We start from the raw sequence: 19,919 nt of genomic DNA, 5'->3' as shown, positions 1-19,919 counted from the left end.
ACTCCAATTCCTCAGCCTCACGGGAGTAGTCTCCTTGATCTGAGCAATTTCTTTTTAAACATGTGAATTCCCCTTTTGCCACTGCGGCCGAAGTGTGCTTAGGATGGCAACTTCTGCCATGAAGCAAGGAATTGCCAGGGTTAAGGTTTCCTGTATATTTTAGTAAGTACTTTTTCCTCTCTGGAACCAATTAGTGTGAGATCAAGATAATTTATATGTTTGCTACTTAGTTCAAATGCGAAACTGAGGCCAATCTCATCATTATTTAACATATTCACAAAGGCTTCTACATCAGACTCCCTGCCACTCCATATGAAAAGGAAGTCATAAATATATCTCCCATACATACATATCTACCTCTTATAGACATTTCTATCTCCAAAGATGTGGAAAAACTCCCACCAACCTAAAAATAGGTTGGAATAAGAGGGGGGAAATTTAGCCCCCATCGCTGTTCCACACCTTCGGAGATAGAAAATATCTTGGAATTGAAAAAAATTATGAGTTAGGAGGAATCTGGTAATTTCCAAAACAAAGTCTTGAAACTCTTCGGAATAATCAGAATAGTTGTATAGATAAAACTTTACCCCTGTTCATGGGGAATTGATGAGTACACTGTAACCCAACAATAAGCATCTTCCCATTTTTGAGATTCCATCATGTTTAAAACATGTTTTGTATATCCCTGATATATGAAGGCAGGGAGATGACAAAAGGTTGGAGTAGTGAATCGAGCCACTGGGATAGGTGCTCAAATAGTGACCCCATCCCACTGGCCTTGTATATTGGTTAGGGGTTTGTGAACCTTCGGAAGATGATGGAACAGGGGTGTCCTTGGGTTCTGTACATTCAGGTACTCTGCTGTTTTCACATCCAGGAACCCCTGCTCCATCCCATTGTCCAAAAGATGACACAACACAACTCCTTTCTGTATTTGTTAGTTGGGTCACTGAGAAGTACCGTGTAGTTATCTGTGTTACCTAACTGCCTAAGTGCTTCATTGATATATGTTGACTTGTCCAGTACCACCACTGTGCCTCCCTTATCAGCATTTTTTTATTACACTACTATTGTCTTCCTGTAATTCTTTAAGGGCAATTTTTTTCTAGTTAAGTTTTGATCAATGGGACCTGCAGTAGATTTTAGATCAACAAGATCCTTTTCGATTCTATTATAAAAAGTTTCAATAATTCCTCCCCTAGAGTGGATGGGATAAAATTTAGATGTGGGTCTGAGGGAAGTACCCTTACTAATATTGCCTTCTTTGCTCATAGATTAAAATTGTAACTCATGTAAAGCTATAGTGTCACATTTATCTTGAAAAGTTAGTCTATTGGAAACATAGCAGTGGGAAGATCCGTCCCCACTAGTGTCTGTTCACTGTCCTCCTGACCAGAAAAATGATTATTTAGAGTTATATATCTGATTAAACGATTAACATCTATTATGGTCTGGAAGACATCAAAATCACTAGTGGGGGCGAAGGTGAGACCATATCCCAAAATTTTCAGTTGTTCTAATGTCAAATTCTTTTGTGATAGGTTGATCACATTCCCTATTTGTATTTGCTGTGGGCTCGTGCTCCCCGCAGTTAGTATCTGTCCTGTGTCTTGTGTATTTCTGTGGGAACCGATGATAGGGCAGGGTCCAGGGGAAAAACCTGATCTATATCTGACATTTGGTGTCCCAGAGTGCTATGTACTGTCTGAGTATATTTAGTACCCCCTTGTCTATTGTCAGCTGTTCTTTGCTCTTTTTGTCTAGCAACTGCTTGATATTCTGGTGCTTGAATGACATTGGTATTTTTCAATATCCCTGCTGGACCTACTCCAATGTCCTTATTTCCTGAGGATCTTTCATCTGAGGAGTATACATATATATTTAAATTGATGCAATCGCTGTGCTACTTACCCACTTTGCTGCGCTTAGGTTCTGATGCCGTCTTAGACGGCATCAGAACGAGGCTCCCATTGGAGCCAATAGAAGCTCACTCTCGTGAGCGCAATGCTTCCTAGCAATGCGAATGCAAGCTCGCGTTCGAATTGCGCATAACTTGTAATAGCAGCTCATTTTAGCGTGTGCTTGAATGACATTGGTATTTTTCAATATCCCTGCTGGACCTACTCCAATGTCCTTATTTCCTGAGGATCTTTCATCCAAGGAGTATACCTATATATTTAAATTGCTGCGGACCATGGTCGCTATTTTAAAGTGGCCAGAAGCAATATTCATTTTAAAATAACCTTTTTTTACTGTTCCTGCTGCATGATATAGAAAGGAAGCAGGATGCTATTTGCAGCTTAATCTAAGGTAAGACTTTAAGGTGACTAAGGTGTAGACTGTCCCTTTAATGTGTGCATTGCAAATAGTATTTATATAACATAAAGAATTATTGTCTACTATCTCTTTAAGTACAGACTTCGCAGCCTTAAATTCTGTATCTCACTTTTGATATTTCTTAGCACAAACATATTTACTCCTAATGATTTATGGCTAACGGCACTTACCCTCTTGCCCCAGTTGTCTGCAGCTAACTACAAACCCAAGTCACTATCATGGACATAATTGCGCTCAAGAAGGAGATTTGGTTAAAGGTGGCTTCTTATGGTACTTGTGTGATAGAGATGAATCACTGGTATAAAACAAATACAATGATTAATGTATTATGATATTTTACCTTAAATCCAACGCTTCTCTTTTCAGAAAAGCTGCAAATACTGCTGTCATCGTCACTGTCTCTTGGTAACTCCAGCTCTTCTGACCGTCTATGGGCCTTCAGCTCCTGTCTCTGAATATACTTAGCAATCTCCTATAATGATGTAGTAACAAATAACATACTATAAGATTAGGTATATTTTACCATCATTTACTTTTTCTGGGAAGAGGAGACTAGGGGGTTTAGAGCTACTCATTAAGGTTAGAAGGTAGTAACGATAGCGGTAATCATTTTTTTCTTTTTTTTTTTTATAGTTAGAATTCCCATTTTAGCCAAAAGTATTATTCAAATGCATAAAAAAAGAAAAAAAAAACATTCATATTTATGTTTCAGTATCCTTTGTTGATACCAAGGGCTAGATTTATTAAGCCCTTACGGCAGCAAGTTCTCACAAGAACTTGCTCGCCGCGATTTAACAAGCAGCGGTCACCAGACCGCTGCTTCCCTAAACTCTTCGCCACCTCTAAACTGGCGAAATTCAATCTCCTCGGTCAAGTCCGACCGAGGAGATTGACAGCTCCTGCCCGCGCATGATTGGTTGTGCGCGGGCAGGGGGCGGGATTGCACGCGAGCGGAAAATTGTGCTCGTGTGCAATGTTAATTACCTACGGGTAATTTCGCCCCGCCACAGGCGAGCTGAGGCATACATGGGCGCGTATACGTGCCCCTGTACGCCTCAGCTATGATAAATCTAGCCCCAAGTCTAGAGAATCTTAGAAGTGTGCATGTCTCTAACAAACTTAGGCCTAGATTTGGAGTTCGGCGGTAGCCGTCAAAACCAGCGTTAGAGGCTCCTAACGCTGGTTTTGGCCGCCCGCTGGTATTTGGAGTCAGTGATTAAAGGGTCTAACGCTCACTTTTCAGCCGCGACTTTTCCATACCGCAGATCCCCCTACGCCATTTGCGTATCCTATATTTTCAATGGGATCTTTCTAACGCCGGTATTTAGAGTCGTTTCTGAAGTGAGAGTTAGAGCTCTAACGACAAAATTCCAGCCGCCTGAAAATAGCAGGAGTTAAGAGCTTTCTGGCTAACGCCGGTTCATAAAGCTCTTAACTACTGTACCCTAAAGTACACTAACACCCATAAACTACCTATGTACCCCTAAACCGAGCTCCCCCCACATCGCCGCCACTCGATTAAAATTTTTAACCCCTAATCTGCCAACCGCCACCTACGTTATACTTATGTACCCCTAATCTGCTGCCCCTAACCCCGCCGACCCCTGTATTACATTTATTAACCCCTAACCTGCCCCCCACAACATCGCCGCCAGCTACTTAAAATAATTAACCCCTAATCTTCCGACCGCAAAGCGCCGCCACCTACGTTATCCCTATGTACCCCTAATCTGCTACCCCTAACACCGCCGACCCCTATATTATATTTATTAACCCCTAATCTGCCCCCCTCAACGTCGCCGACACCTGCCTACACTTATTAACCCCTAATCTGCCGAGCGGACCTGAGCGCTACTATAATAAAGTTATTAACCCCTAACCCGCCTCACTAACCCTATAATAAATAGTATTAACCCCTATTCTGCCCTCCCTAACATCGCCGACACCTAACTTCAATTATTAACCCCTAATCTGACGACCGGAGCTCACCGCTATTCTAATAAATGTATTAACCCCTAAAGCTAAGTCTAACCCTAACACTAACACCCCCATAACTTAAATATAATTTACATCTAACGAAATAAATTAACTCTTATTAAATAACTTATTCCTATTTAAAGCTAAATACTTACCTGTAAAATAAATCCTAATATAGCTACAATATAAATTATAATTATATTATAGCTATTTTAGGATTTATATTTATTTTACAGGCAACTTTGTAATTATTTTAACCAGGTACAATAGCTATTAAATAGTTAAGAACTATTTAATAGCTACCTAGTTAAAATAATAACAAATTTACCTGTAAAATAAATCCTAACCTAAGATATAATTAAACATAACACTACCCTATCAATAAAATAATTAAATAAACTACCTACAATTACCTACAATTAACCTAACACTACACTATCAATAAATTAATTAAACACAATTCCTACAAATAAATACAATTAAATAAACTAGCTAAAGTACAAAAAATAAAAAAGAACTAAGTTACAGAAAATAAAAAAATATTTACAAACATAAGAAAAATATTACAACAATTTTAAACTAATTACACCTACTCTAAGCCCCCTAATAAAATAACAAAGCCCCCCAAAATAAAAAATTCCCTACCCTATTCTAAATTAAAAAAGTTACAAGCTCTTTTACCTTACCAGCCCTGAACAGGGCCCTTTGCGGGGCATGCCCCAAGAATTTCAGCTCTTTTGCCTGTAAAAGAATAAATACAATACCCCCCCCCAACATTACAACCCACCACCCACATACCCCTAATCTAACCCAAACCCCCCTTAAATAAACCTAACACTAAGCCCCTGAAGATCTTCCTACCTTGTCTTCACCATCCAGGTATCACCGATCCGTCCTGGCTCCAACATCTTCATCCAACCCAAGCGGGGGTTGGCGATCCATAATCCGGTGCTGAAGAGGTCCAGAAGAGGCTCCAAAGTCTCCCTCCTATCCGGCAAGAAGAGGACATCCGGACCGGCAAACATCTTCTCCAAGCGGCATCTTCGATCTTCTTCCATCCGGTGCGGAGCGGGTCCATCTTGAAGCAGGCGATGCGGATCCATCCTCTTCTTCCGTTGTCTCCCGACTAATGACGGTTCCTTTAAGGGACGTCATCTAAGATGGCGTCCCTCGAATTCCGATTGGCTGATAGGATTCTATCAGCCAATCGGAATTAAGGTAGGAATTTTCTGATTGGCTGATGGAATCAGCCAATCAGAATCAAGTTCAATCCGATTGGCTGATCCAATCAGCCAATCAGATTGAGCTCGCATTCTATTGGCTGATCGGAACAGCCAATAGAATGCGAGCTCAATCTGATTGGCTGATTGGATCAGCCAATCGGATTGAACTTGATTCTGATTGGCTGATTCCATCAGCCAATCAGAAAATTCCTACCTTAATTCCGATTGGCTGATAGAATCCTATCAGCCAATCGGAATTCGAGGGACGCCATCTTGGATGACGTCCCTTAAAGGAACAGTCATTCGTCGTTCAGTCGTCGGTCCGGATGGATGTTCCGCGCTGGAGGTCTTCAGGATCCTGCCGCTTCGCTCCGGATGGAAGACCATAGAAGATGCCGCCTGGATGATGACTTCAATCGGATGGAAGATCCTCTTCTGCCCCGCTTGGATGAAGACTTTGACCGGATCATGGACCTCTTCAGCCCCCGCTTGGGCTTGGATCAGGACATCGGAGGAGCTCTTCAGGACGGATCGGTGAACCTGGATGGTGAAGACAAGGTAGGAAGATCTTCAGGGGCTTAGTGTTAGGTTTATTTAAGGGGGGTTTGGGTTAGATTAGGGGTATGTGGGTGGTGGGTTGTAATGTTGGGGGGGGGTATTGTATTTATTCTTTTACAGGCAAAAGAGCTGAAATTCTTGGGGCATGCCCCGCAAAGGGCCCTGTTCAGGGCTGGTAAGGTAAAAGAGCTTGTAACTTTTTTAATTTAGAATAGGGTAGGGAATTTTTTATTTTGGGGGGCTTTGTTATTTTATTAGGGGGCTTAGAGTAGGTGTAATTAGTTTAAAATTGTTGTAAATATTTTTTTATTTTTTGTAACTTAGTTCTTTTTTATTTTTTGTACTTTAGCTAGTTTATTTAATTGTATTTATTTGTAGGAATTGTGTTTAATTAATTTATTGATAGTGTAGTGTTAGGTTAATTGTAGGTAATTGTAGGTAGTTTATTTAATTATTTTATTGATAGGGTAGTGTTAGGTTTAATTATATCTTAGGTTAGGATTTATTTTACAGGTAAATTTGTTATTATTTTAACTAGGTAACTATTAAATAGTTCTTAACTATTTAATAGCTATTGTACCTGGTTAAAATAATTACAAAGTTGCCTGTAAAATAAATATTAATCCTAAAATAGCTACAATGTAATTATAATTTATATTGTAGCTATATTAGGATTTATTTTACAGGTAAGTATTTAGCTTTAAATAGGAATCATTTATTTAATAAGAGTTAATTAATTTCGTTAGATGTAAATTATATTTAAGTTATGGGGGTGTTAGTGTTAGGGTTAGACTTAGCGTTAGGGGTTAATACATTTATTAGAATAGCGGTGAGCTCCGGTCGTCAGATTAGGGGTTAATAATTGAAGGTAGGTGTCGGCGATGTTAGGGAGGGCAGATTAGGGGTTAATACTATTTATGATAGGGTTAGTGAGGCGGATTAGGGGTTAATAACTTTATTATAGTAGCGCTCAGGTCCGCTCGGCAGATTAGGAGTTAATAAGTGTAGGCAGGTGTCGGCGACGTTGAGGGGGGCAGATTAGGGGTTAATAAATATAATATAGGGGTCGGCGATGTTAGGGCAGCAGATTAGGGGTACATAGGGATAACGTAGGTTGCGGCGGTTTACGGAGCGGCAGATTAGGGGTTAAAAAAAATATGCAGGGGTCAGCGATAGCGGGGGCGGCAGATTAGGGGTTAATAAGTGTAAGGCTAGGGGTGTTTAGACTCGGGGTACATGTTAGAGTGTTAGGTGCAGACGTAGGAAGTGTTTCCCCATAGGAAACAATGGGGCTGCGTTAGGAGCTGAACGCTGCTTTTTTGCAGGTGTTAGGTTTTTTTTCAGCTCAAACAGCCCCATTGTTTCCTATGGGAGAATCGTGCACGAGCACGTTTTTGAGGCCGGCCGCGTCCGTAAGCAACTCTGGTATCGAGAGTTGCATTTGCGGTAAAAATGCTCTACGCTCCTTTTTTGGAGCCTAACGCAGCATTTGTTTGAACTCTCGATACCAGAGTTAAATTTATGGTGCGGCCAGAAAAAAGCCTGCGGAGCGTTAACAGCCCTTTTACCGCCAAACTCCAAATCTAGGCCTAAATGTCTGCTGTGTTTGCAACAATGTTATACATATAGTGCACAAGACTGCTGCACACTCTTGAGACTATTTAGATATGCCCTTATAGAAAGGAGCCATGAAACTCCATATTTTTATTTTTATCTAATTAGCTTTATTCTCTTTGTGTATAGAGAATTTATCTAAATAGACTCAGGAGATTGGAGCTAGCTGCTGATTGGTGTCTGCACATATATGCCTCTTGTGATTGGCTTATCAATGTGTTCAGCTAGATAATACGAGATGTTTGGGGTGGGGTATACAGGGAGAGGGGAATAAGGTTACTGAGCTAAAGGGCCCCACAAATGATAAGAGTGGCCGTCCTGTATCCCTTTAATTGTCTTTTGTGTTCCTTGAGAAAATGACATGAATAAAATTGATCACACCTTACAAATGTATGGCTTTTGATACCATTAAAAAAATGTACGGCTGTTAACACCCCCTGCCCCCCTGAGAACTGGAAATTGATAATTTCCCTGTCTGCTTATCTCAGCTTACCTCATCTTGTGCGACCTGAGCGGCTCGAAAATCTTCTTGCTGTTTCTGAAGTTTCAGTTTTGCCTATGAAAGATAATACAACACCAATAGTACATTATATAAATCAAATGGTTATCCACAGTGTTGTTAAAATGGAATTAACTATGCTCTATATGCTATACGAATACTTGCATGGAAAATAGAATATTGTGATCTTGTATTTCATCTTTAGGATCATTATAAGTAAAATATGGATCAGATAACCTATTAATGGGGTAAACATTATACAATTCTCCTGAAACTGATATTAAAGTCAAATTTGTTGCATTTAAAATAGGGCATTTTATAAATATATTACTTAAAATAAATAATCCCATAAAATTTAGTTTTGTTTTCAAGCTGTGAATCTATTCAGCTCTCAGAGTTTCCCCTATCAGCCAATAGATACTTAAAGGGACATGAAACCCAAATTTTTTCTTTCATGATTTAGAAAGAGCATACAATTATAAACAACTTTCTAATTTACTTCTATTATCTATTTTGCTTCATTCTCTTGATATTCTTTGCTGAAAAGCATATCTAGATTTGCTTAGTAGCTGATTGGTAGCTGCACATAGATGCCTCCTGTGATTGGTTCACTGTATGCATTGCTATTTCTTCATTAAATTATATCTAAAGAATAAAGCAAATTAGGTAATAAAAGTAAATTGGAATGTTTTTTAAAATTATATTCTTTACCTTAATCATGAAAGAAAATGTTTGGGTATAGTGTCCCTTTAAGTATCAGCTGTGCACTAACATGCAATTTCTACTATTTTAGATATCAGTTTGAACAGTTTTAAGTCAATATTTTTTATCCAAGAAATATTTTTGACACTATAAAACATATCTTAAACATGAATGATCACAAAATGTGGAGTATTCCAGGGCCAGTACGAAGGAAGTTAAAGGGACATTAAACACTTTGAAATGGTAGCATAAAACAATAAATCGTATATATATATATATATATATATATATATATATATATATATATAAAAAAAATCTACAATATACGTTCATTATTTATTTTGTCCCCTTTTCCTGTAACCCCATTCTGAAATTGTGATCTTTCTCAGTTGCTGTTAGAAATGGAAGTGCAGAACACTATTCCACAAAGCCATTGGCTGCACACTCTAGTGACCTATTTATAACTGTCCCTAATTGGCCACAGCAGAGAAGGTAACCTAAGTTACAACATGGCAGCTCCCATTGTTTTATAGACACTAAAACCTTATACTTATTATGCCAATAAACAACTAATGAAACTTAAAAAATACATTTACGTGTTATTCTCAGACTAATCTTTTCGTTAAATGCTTTATTCTATCTAGCATTTATTTAGTGTTTAATGTCCCTTTAAGGAAGTCTAACATACTGTTGTTATGAAACCCTCATGATTTTAGGTGCAAGGGGTTAACTTCTCTGTTGTTTTATTTGAGAGGTTGTATGTGTCTGTGTATGTCCCTTAACCAAACAGGCCTTCCTGTCATAAATAGTTTCTAAGTTCCACTTGACCAAATGCTGACCATATCTACTGATGCATCAAGTAAGTAAAAATGTCAGAGCAAGAGACCAAAAGCAGTGACCTCTACACAGAGCTAGATAAGGTAAATCAGAGAACACTAGTACAACTTGAGACATGCTTTTAACCATATTATGACACTAGATGATGAAAATATAACAACCATGTCATATTTGGTACCAAACTAATTCTCATGATGTAACTGGGAAATTGCTTATATGGGTGTATGCACTGAATATGTAAAACAGAAGTTATAAGATGTTATATAATTTCAGCCAAAGATTCTGAGCTTTATGACATGTCATAAAAGAGAGGGGGGATATTTCCAAGGGCCCTCGATATCAGAGAAACAGGTATAACATTTTGTGTCTAACAATACAAGTTGTTCATTCTACATGGGAGGCTGTTACAGCGTGAGTGACCATCTTTTCTTGCCAACCTCCCTGGCACAAACATCTAATTTTTTTTATATTTAACGCTGTTTGCTTGTGTATAATTCTATCTGTTAACATTTTTTAATTAATAATGCACTGTGCATCATTTTTTGCATAATAAATAATTCCTTTATTACGGTTTGCCTTTGTCTAATATTTTAACCCACATTACTGATAGAGACTGGTAGTATTAATACTGTGTTTTTAGATTTTTGTTTTGCTAAATTGTATTCTGGGATTTCATTTGTTAGTCTGTGTTTTCCTTAACATTTCCCCTATTATAAATCTTAAAGGGACACTGTACCCAAAATTTTTCTTTCGTGATTCAGATTGAGCATGAAATTTTAAGCAACTTTCTAATTTACTCCTATTATCAAAATTTCTTCATTCTCTTGGTATCTTTATTTGAAATGCAAGAATGTAAGTTTAGGTGCCGGCCCATTTTTGGTGAACAACCTGGGTTGTCCTTGCTGATTGGTGGATAAATTCATCAACCAATAAAAAAGTGCTGTCCAGAGTACTGAAACCAAAAAAAAGTTTAGATGCCTTTTTCAAATAATGATAGCAAGAGAACGAAGAAAAATTGATAATAGGAGTAAATTAGAAAGTTGCTTAAAATTGCATGCTCTTTCTGAATTACAAAAGAAAAAAATTGGGTACAGTGTCCCTTTAAGTGGTGGCAGCTTAAAGATAATTTAGTGTGGGTGGCATTAAAGGGGAGTTTGGGCATTTTTTTCTAAGTCTAGGACAGACTAGAGAGTGTTGTTAACCCTTGCACCCACTGAATTAAGTCACAGGCTTGTCTGGAGGGGCTAGACTGTGACAGATTGGTTAAAGTGGAGAGGGTCTGTTAATCCTTTCTGTGCCAACAAGTGACTGGTGCCGGATTGTTTAACCATGGTCGTCACAACTGTGAATTACACAATTTTCAGCCTTTCACATTTCAGTACAGACGAGATACCTGCAGTAAGCACTAGTCTGCTAGTAGCACCTACCTTGCACCTATTGTACATATTGCTAAGCCACCTTTTGGCATTGATTTATTGTTTATTATAGTATCCCTGTTACCCCTATAGATGAAATTTCACAATAAGAAATGATCTGATAGGGTGCAACAGATATTGGATTAAAGGGACATTCCAGTCAAATTTAAATGCACATAGATGAATTAGATCTTTGCATAAAAACATTTTTATTTGCAATATACATGTATTGGCAAAAATGTTTCTAGTAAAAGTTATAACTGTTTTAGTGTTAACAATTTTCTCTCCATGTGCCTGTGAAGCATACCTAGATATTCTGAGTGCACCAGCATTTTAAATACTGCAGCTCCTCAGAGCGGCATTGGGCTTGTATCATATCAGTGATTATTACTGTATTATTATCATAGTTTATTTATAAAGCGCCAACATGTTCTGCAGTGCTGTCCATGGGTACAATCGATATAAGTTAAACATGAGGAATATATAGGGCCCTATTCCCGTGGGAAGTTACTCTACAGGGAGTGCAGAATTATTAGGCAAGTTGTATTTTTGAGGATTAATTTTACTATTGAACAACAACCATGTTCTCAATGAACCCAAAAAACTCATTAATATCAAAGCTGAATAGTTTTGGAAGTAGTTTTTAGTTTTAGCTATTTTAGCGGGATATCTGTGTGTGCAGGTGACTATTACTGTGCATAATTATTAGGCAACTTAACAAAAAACAAATATATACCCATTTCAATTATTTATTTTTACCAGTGAAACCAATATAACATCTCAACATTCACAAATATACATTTCTGACATTCAAAAACAAAACAAAAACAAATCAGTGACCAATATAGCCACCTTTCTTTGCAAGGACACTCAAAAGCCTGCCATCCATGGATTCTGTCAGTGTTTTGATCTGTTCACCATCAACATTGCGTGCAGCAGCAACCACAGCCTCCCAGACACTGTTCAGAGAGGTGTACTGTTTTCCCTCCTTGTAAATCTCACATTTGATGATGGACCACAGGTTCTCAATGGGGTTCAGATCAGGTGAACAAGGAGGCCATGTCATTAGATTTTCTTCTTTTATACCCTTTCTTGCCAGCCACGCTGTGGAGTACTTGGACACGTGTGATGGAGCATTGTCCTGCATGAAAAACATAATTTATGTAAGAACTTACCTGATAAATTCATTTCTTTTATATTAGCAAGAGTCCATGAGCTAGTGACGTATGGGATATACATTCCTACCAGGAGGGGCAAAGTTTCCCAAACCTTAAAATGCCTATAAATACACCCCTCACCACACCCACAAATAAGTTTAACTAATAGCCAAGAAGTGGGGTGATAAGAAAAAAGTGCGAAAGCATAAAAAATAAGGAATTGGAATAATTGTGCTTTATACAAAAAAATCATAACCACCACAAAAAAGGGTGGGCCTCATGGACTCTTGCTAATATGAAAGAAATGAATTTATCAGGTAAGTTCTTACATAAATTATGTTTTCTTTCATGTAATTAGCAAGAGTCAATGAGCTAGTGACGTATGGGATAATGACTACCCAAGATGTGGATCTTTCCACGCAAGAGTCACTAGAGAGGGAGGGATAAAATAAAGACAGCCAATTCCTGCTGAAAATAATCCACACCCAAAATAAAGTTTAAAGAAAACATAAGCAGAAGATTCAAACTGAAACCGCTGCCTGAAGTACTTTTCTACCAAAAACTGCTTCAGAAGAAGAAAACACATCAAAATGGTAGAATTTAGTAAAAGTATGCAAAGAGGAACCAAGTTGCTGCTTTGCAAATCTGAACAACCGAAGCTTCATTCCTAAACGCCCAGGAAGTAAAAACTGACCTAGTAGAATGAGCTGTAATCCTTTGAGGCGGAGTTTTACCCGACTCGACATAGGCATGATGAATTAAAGATTTCAACCAAGATGCCAAAGAAATGGCAGAAGCTTTCTGGCCTTTTCTAGAACCAGAAAAGATGAAAAATAGACTAGAAGTCTTTCGGAAAGACTTAGTAGCTTCAACATAATATTTCAAAGCTCTAACAACATCCAAAGAATGCAATGATTTCTCCTTAGAATTCTTAGGATTAGGACATAATGAAGGAACCACAATTTCTCTACTAATGTTGTTAGAATACACAACCTTAGGTAAAAATTCAAAAGAAGTTCGCAACACCGCCTTATCCTGATGAAAAATCAGAAAAGGAGACTCACAAGAAAGAGCAGATAATTCAGAGACTCTTCTGGCAGAAGAGATGGCCAAAAGAAACAAAACTTTCCAAGAAAGAAGTTTAATGTCCAATGAATGCATGGGTTCAAAAGGAGGAGCTAGAAGAGCCCCCAGAACCAAATTCAAACTCCAAGGAGGAGAAATTGACTGAATGACAGGTTTTATACGAACCAAGTCTTGTACAAAACAATGAATATCAGGAAGATTAGCAATCTTTCTGTGAAAAAGAACAGAAAGGGCAGAGATTTGTCCTGTCAAGGAACTTGCGGACAAACCTTTATCTAAACCATCCTGAAGAAACTGTAAAAATTCTCGGAATTCTAAAAGAATGCCAGGAAAAATGATGAGAAGACACCAAGAAATATAAGTCTTCCAGACTCTATAATATATCTCTCTAGATACAGATTTACGAGCCTGTAACATAGTATTAATCACAGAGTCAGAAAAACCTCTTTGACCAAGAATCAAGCGTTCAATCTCCATACCCTTAAATTTAAAGATTTGAGATCCTGATGGAAAAAAGGACCTTGCGACAGAAGGTCTGGTCTTAACGGAAGACCCCACGGTTGGCAAGAGGCCATCCGAAAAAGATCCGTCCATGCTGGAGCTACCAGCAGAACAAACAAGCATTCCTTCAGAAACTTGGAGATTACTCTTGGAAGAAGAACTAGAGGCGGAAAGATATAGGCAGGATGATACTTCCAAGGAAGTGATAATGCATTCACTGCCTCCGCCTGAGGATCCCGGGATCTGAACAGATACCTGGGAAGTTTCTTGTTTATATGAGAAGCCATCAGATCTATTTCTGGAAGTTCCCACATTTGAACAATCTGAAGAAATACCTCTGGGTGAAGAGACCATTCGCCCGGATGCAACGTTTGGCGACTGAGATAATCCGCTACCCAATTGTCTATACCTGGGAAATGAACCGCAGAGATTAGACAGGAGCTGGATTCCGCCCAAACCAGAATTCGAGATACTTCTTTCATAGCCAGAGGACTGTGAGTCCCTCCTTGATGATTGATGTATGCCACAGTTGTGACATTGTCTGTCTGAAAACAAATGAACGATTCTCTCTTCAGAAGAGGCCAAGACTGAAGAGCTCTGAAAATTGCACGGAGTTCCAAAATATTGATCGGTAATCTCACCTCCTGAGATTCCCAAACTCCTTGTGCCGTCAGAGATCCCCACACAGCTCCCCAACCTGTAAGACTTGCATCTGTTGAAATTACAGTCCAGGTCGGAAGAACAAAAGAAGCCCCCTGAATTAAACGATGGTGATCTGTCCACCACGTCAGAGAGTGTCGTACAATCGGTTTTAAAGATATTAATTGAGATATCTTTGTGTAATCCCTGCACCATTGATTCAGCATACAGAGCTGAAGAGGTCGCATGTGAAAACGAGCAAAGGGGATCGCGTCCGATGCAGCAGTCATAAGACCTAGAATTTCCATGCATAAGGCTACCGAAGGGAATGATTGTGACTGAAGGTTTCGACAAGCTGAAATCAATTTTAGACATCTCTTGTCTGTCAAAGACAGAGACATGGACACTGAATCTATCTGGAAACCCAGAAAGGTTACCCTTGTCTGAGGAATCAATGAACTTTTTAGTGAATTGATCCTCCAACCATGATCTTGAAGAAACAACACAAGTCGATTCGTATGAGATTCTGCTAAATGTAAAGACTGAGCAAGTACCAAGACATCGTCCAAATAAGGAAATACCACAATACCCTGTTCTCTGATTACAGACAGAAGGGCACCGAGAACCTCTTGGAGCTGATGCTAGGCCAAACGGTAGAGCCACAAAACTGGTAATGCTTGTCTAGAAAAGAGAATCTCAGAAACTAAAAGTGATCTGGATGAATCGGAATATGCAGATATGCATCCTGTAAATCTATTGTAGACATATAATGCCCTTGCTGAACAAAAGGCAGGATAGTCCTTACAGTTACCATCTTGAATGTTGGTATCCTTACATAACGATTCAAAATTGATAGATCCGGAACTGGTCTGAAGGAATTGACCTTCTTTGGTACAATGAAGAGATAGAATAAAACCCCAGCCCCTGTTCCAGAACTGGAACTGGCATAATTACTCCAGCCAACTCTAGATCTGAAACACATTTCAGAAATGCTTGAGCCTTTGCTGGGTTTACTGGGACACGGGAAAGAAAAAAATCTCTTTGCAGGAGGCCTTAACTTGAAGCCAATTCTGTACCCTTCTGAAACAATGTTCTGAAACCAGAGATTGTGAACGGAATTGATCCAAATTTCTTTGAAAAAAAACGTAAACTGCCCCATACCAGCTGAGCTGGAATGAGGGCCGCACCTTCATGGGGACTTAGGAGCTGGCTTTGGGTTTCTATAAGGCTTGGATATATTCCAAAGTGAAGACAGTTTCCAAACTGATACCGCTCCTGAGGATGAAGGATCAGGCTTTTGTTCCTTGTTGTGATGAAAGGAACGAAAACGATTATTAGACCTAAATTTACCTTAGATTTTTTTATCGTGTGGTAAAAAAGTTCCCTTCCTTCCAGTAACAGTTGAGATAAAAGAATCCAACTGAGAACCGAATAATTTATTACCCTGGAAAGAAAGGGATAGCAAAGTTGACTTAGAAGACATATCAGCATTCCAAGTTTTAAGCCATAAAGCTCTTCTAGCTAAAATAGTTAGAGACATATACCTGACATCAACTCTAATGATATCAAAGATGGCATCACAAATAAAATAATTAGCATGTTATAGAAGAATAATAATGCTATGAGAATTATGATCTGTTACTTGTTGCGCTAAAGCTTCTAATCAAAAGTTGAAGCTGCAGCAACATCCGCTAAAAATATAGCAGGAGTAGAGACAGCCCCATTAACCTTAGGGATTTTGTCCCAAACTCTAATCTGTCAGATGGCACAGGATATAATTGCTTAAAACGTTTTAAAAGGAGTAAATGAATTACCCAAATTATTCCATTCCCTGGAAATTACTTCAGAAATAGCATCAGGGACAGGAAACACTTCTGGAATAACTACAGGAGATTTAAAAACCTTATTTAAACGTTTAGTTTTAGTATCAAGAGGACCAGAATCCTCTATTTCTAATGCAATTAATACTTCTTTAAATAAAGAACGAATAAATTCCATCTTGAACAAATACAAAGATTTATCAGCATCAACCTCTGAGACAGAAACCTCTGAACCAGAAGAACCATTATCAGTATCAGAATGATGATGTTCATTTAAAAATTCATCTGAAAAAAGAGAAGTTTTAAAAGACTTTTATGTATACTAGGAGGAGAAATAACAGACATAGCCTTCTTAATGGATTTAGAAACAAAATCTCTTATGTTATCAGGAACACTCTGAGTATTAGATGTTGACGGAACAGCAACAGGTAATGTAACAGTACTAAAGGAAATTTTATCTGCATTAACAAGTTTGTCATAACATTTAATACAAACAACAGCTGAAGGAACAGATACCAAAAGTGATACACTTAGCTTTGGTAGCTCCAGCACCGGGCAGCGATTTTCCTGAAGTATCTTCTGACTCAGTTGCAACATGGAACATCTTGCAATATGTAATAGAAAAAACAACATATAAAGCAAAATTGATCAAATTCCTTAAATGACAGTTTCAGGAATGGGAAAAAAATGCCAGTGAACAAGCTTCTAGCAACCAGAAGCAATAAATAATGAGACTTAAATAATGTGGAGACAAAAGTGACGCCCATATTTTTTTAGCGCCAAATAAGACGCCCACATTATTTGGCCCCTAAATGCTTTTGGCGCCAAAAATGACGCCACATCCGGAACGCCGACACTTTTGACGCAAAAGAACGTCAAAAATGACGCAACTTCCGGCGACACGTATGACGCTGGAAACAGAAAAAAATTTTGCGCCAAAAAAGTCCGCGCCAAGAATGACGCAATAAAATGAAGCATTTTCAGCCCCCGCGAGCCTAACAGCCCACAGGGAAAAAGTCAAATTTTTTAAGGTAAGAAAAAATGATTGAATCAAATGCATTATCCCAAATATGAAACTGACTGTCTGAAAATAAGGAATGTTGAACATCCTGAGTCAAGGCAAATAAATGTTTGAATACATATATTTAGAACTTTATAAAAAAGTGCCCAACCATAGCTTAGAGTGTCACAGAAAATAAGACTTACTTACCCCAGGACACTCATCTACATGTTGTAGAAAGCCAAACCAGTACTGAAACGAAAATCAGCAGAGGTAATGGTATATATATATAAGAGTATATCGTCGATCTGAAAAGGGAGGTAAGAGATGAATCTCTACGACCGATAACAGAGAACCTATGAAATAGACCCCGTAGAAGGAGATCATTGCATTCAAATAGGCAATACTCTCCTCACATCCCTCTGACATTCACTGCACGCTGAGAGGAAAACCGGGCTCCAACCTGCTGCGGAGCGCATATCAACGTAGAATCTAGCACAAACTTACTTCACCACCTCCATAGGAGGCAAAGTTTGTAAAACTGATTTGTGGGTGTGGTGAGGGGTGTATTTATAGGCATTTTAAGGTTTGGGAAACTTTGCCCCTCCTGGTAGGAATGTATATCCCATACGTCACTAGCTCATGGACTCTTGCTAATTACATGAAAGAAATCATGTTTTTCTTGAAGGATGCAGACTTTTTCCTGTACCACTGCTTGAAGAAGGTGTCTTCCAGAAACTGGCAGTAGGACTGGGAGTTGAGCTTGACTCCATCCTCAACCCGAAAAGGCCCCACAAGCTCATCTTTGATGATACCAGCCCAAACCAGTACTCCACCTCCACCTTGCTGGCGTCTGAGTCGGACTGGAGCTCTCTGCCCTTTACCAATCCAGCCACGGGCCCATCCATCTGGCCCATCAAGACTCACTCTCATTTCATCAGTCCATAAAACCTTAGAAAAATCAGTCTTGAGATATTTCTTGGCCCAGTCTTGACGTTTCAGCTTGTGTGTCTTGTTCAGTGGTGGTCGTCTTTCAGCCTTTCTTACCTTGGCCATGTCTCTGAGTATTGCACACCTTGTGCTTTTGGGCACTCCAGTGATATTGCAGCTCTGAAATATGGCCAAACTGGTGGCAAGTGGCATCTTGGCAGCTGCACGCTTGACTTTTCTCAGTTCATGGGCAGTTATTTTGCTCCTTGGTTTTTCCACACGCTTCTTGCGACCCTGTTGACTATTTTGAATGAAACGCTTGATTGTTCGATGATCACGCTTCAGAAGCTTTGCAATTTTAAGAGTGCTGCATCCCTCTGCAAGATATCTCACTTTTTTTGACTTTTCTGAGCCTGTCAAGTCCTTCTTTTGACCCATTTTGCCAAAGGAAAGGAAGTTGCCTAATAATTATGCACACCTGATATAGGGTGTTGATGTCATTAGACCACACCCCTTCACATTACAGAGATGCACATCACCTAATATGCTTAATTGGTAGTAGGCTTTCGAGCCTATACAGCTTGGAGTAAGACAACATGCATAAAGAGGATGATGTGGTCAAAATACTCATTTGCCTAATAATTCTGCACTCCCTGTAGAAGAGTAGGAAGTGAGGACTGCAAGGGTGAGAATGATATTAAAACAGAGTTGGATGAGGGTAATTGTTAGGTAGTTGGAATTAATTTGTTACTGAGATGGGCGGTAGGCTTCCGTGAAGAAAATGATCAATTAACAAACAAAGTCACTACCAGATAGAACAATCACCTTAGACTCTGTGAGCAACTGCTGTGTTTAAAATGCTGGTGCACGGTGCATACTTAAATACACTTTTGAAACAGCTATAGCTTTTATTAGAAACACTTTTTTGCTAATTAATGTATATTAGAAAAATGCTTCTATTCAAAACATGGGGATTCCAATTTTGGCTGGAATGTGTTGTTAAGCTTTTTCTGCTTGTGCTGCTGTTATTTCAGAAAATGCTTGCCAAAATGGCTCCTTGTATTGCTTGCAGAGCAACCAAAAGAGCAGCTTAATAATGAAAATATAAATCCAGTAATAGAAATGAAACACTGTGCATACAAAATAATTAAAATGTTAAAGGTCATGGTACACTAGATTTTTCTTTGCATAAATGTGTTGTAGATGACCCATTTATATAGGCAAAATAATTGTCTGAAGGAGCGCCAACAAGGCAAGGTCTACTCTTAGGATAGATATATAGATATGTTTAAAAAGTTAAAAACAGTGGTATTTTAATAACACAAATTAAAACAATTCGATATAGGGGATATAAACCATCTTAACTACAATCTACTGCATGGATCCATGACTATAAAAATAAAAACATGTATTATACCTTAAAATTGAGATCTGAGCTAAAACAGTGTACAATAGATAGTCTGTGCTTTGAATCGATCTAAATGACAATATTAATGTACAGAAATATACAGACAATTAAAGAAGATTAAAGAAAATTAATCACAAGGTAATATGATTGAAATACGTCCAAATATAATATATGTGAAAACTATAAACGTTCACAGCCCTCCTGTGGCTTGGTATG

At 38.6% G+C, this 19,919-nt stretch overlaps 1 protein-coding gene across 1 annotated transcript in view; it reads right to left on the bottom strand.

Annotated features, from left to right (window-relative positions):
* The window catches only part of LOC128638460 (trichohyalin), a 395,299-nt gene that overhangs the window by 52,601 nt on the left and 322,779 nt on the right, over positions 1–19,919 (bottom strand). Inside the window, exons 9-10 of the mRNA XM_053690418.1 lie at positions 8,203–8,265; positions 2,678–2,809 (exon numbers count right to left, since the gene is read on the bottom strand). Of these exons, the coding sequence (XP_053546393.1) occupies positions 2,678–2,809; positions 8,203–8,265 (195 nt within the window). The remainder of the gene's footprint in view (positions 1–2,677; positions 2,810–8,202; positions 8,266–19,919) is intronic.

The sequence above is a fragment of the Bombina bombina genome, chromosome 8 (assembly GCF_027579735.1).
Source record: "Bombina bombina isolate aBomBom1 chromosome 8, aBomBom1.pri, whole genome shotgun sequence".
NCBI classification, from domain to species: Eukaryota; Metazoa; Chordata; class Amphibia; order Anura; family Bombinatoridae; genus Bombina; species Bombina bombina.
This window is presented reverse-complemented; position numbering and strand designations above follow the sequence as displayed.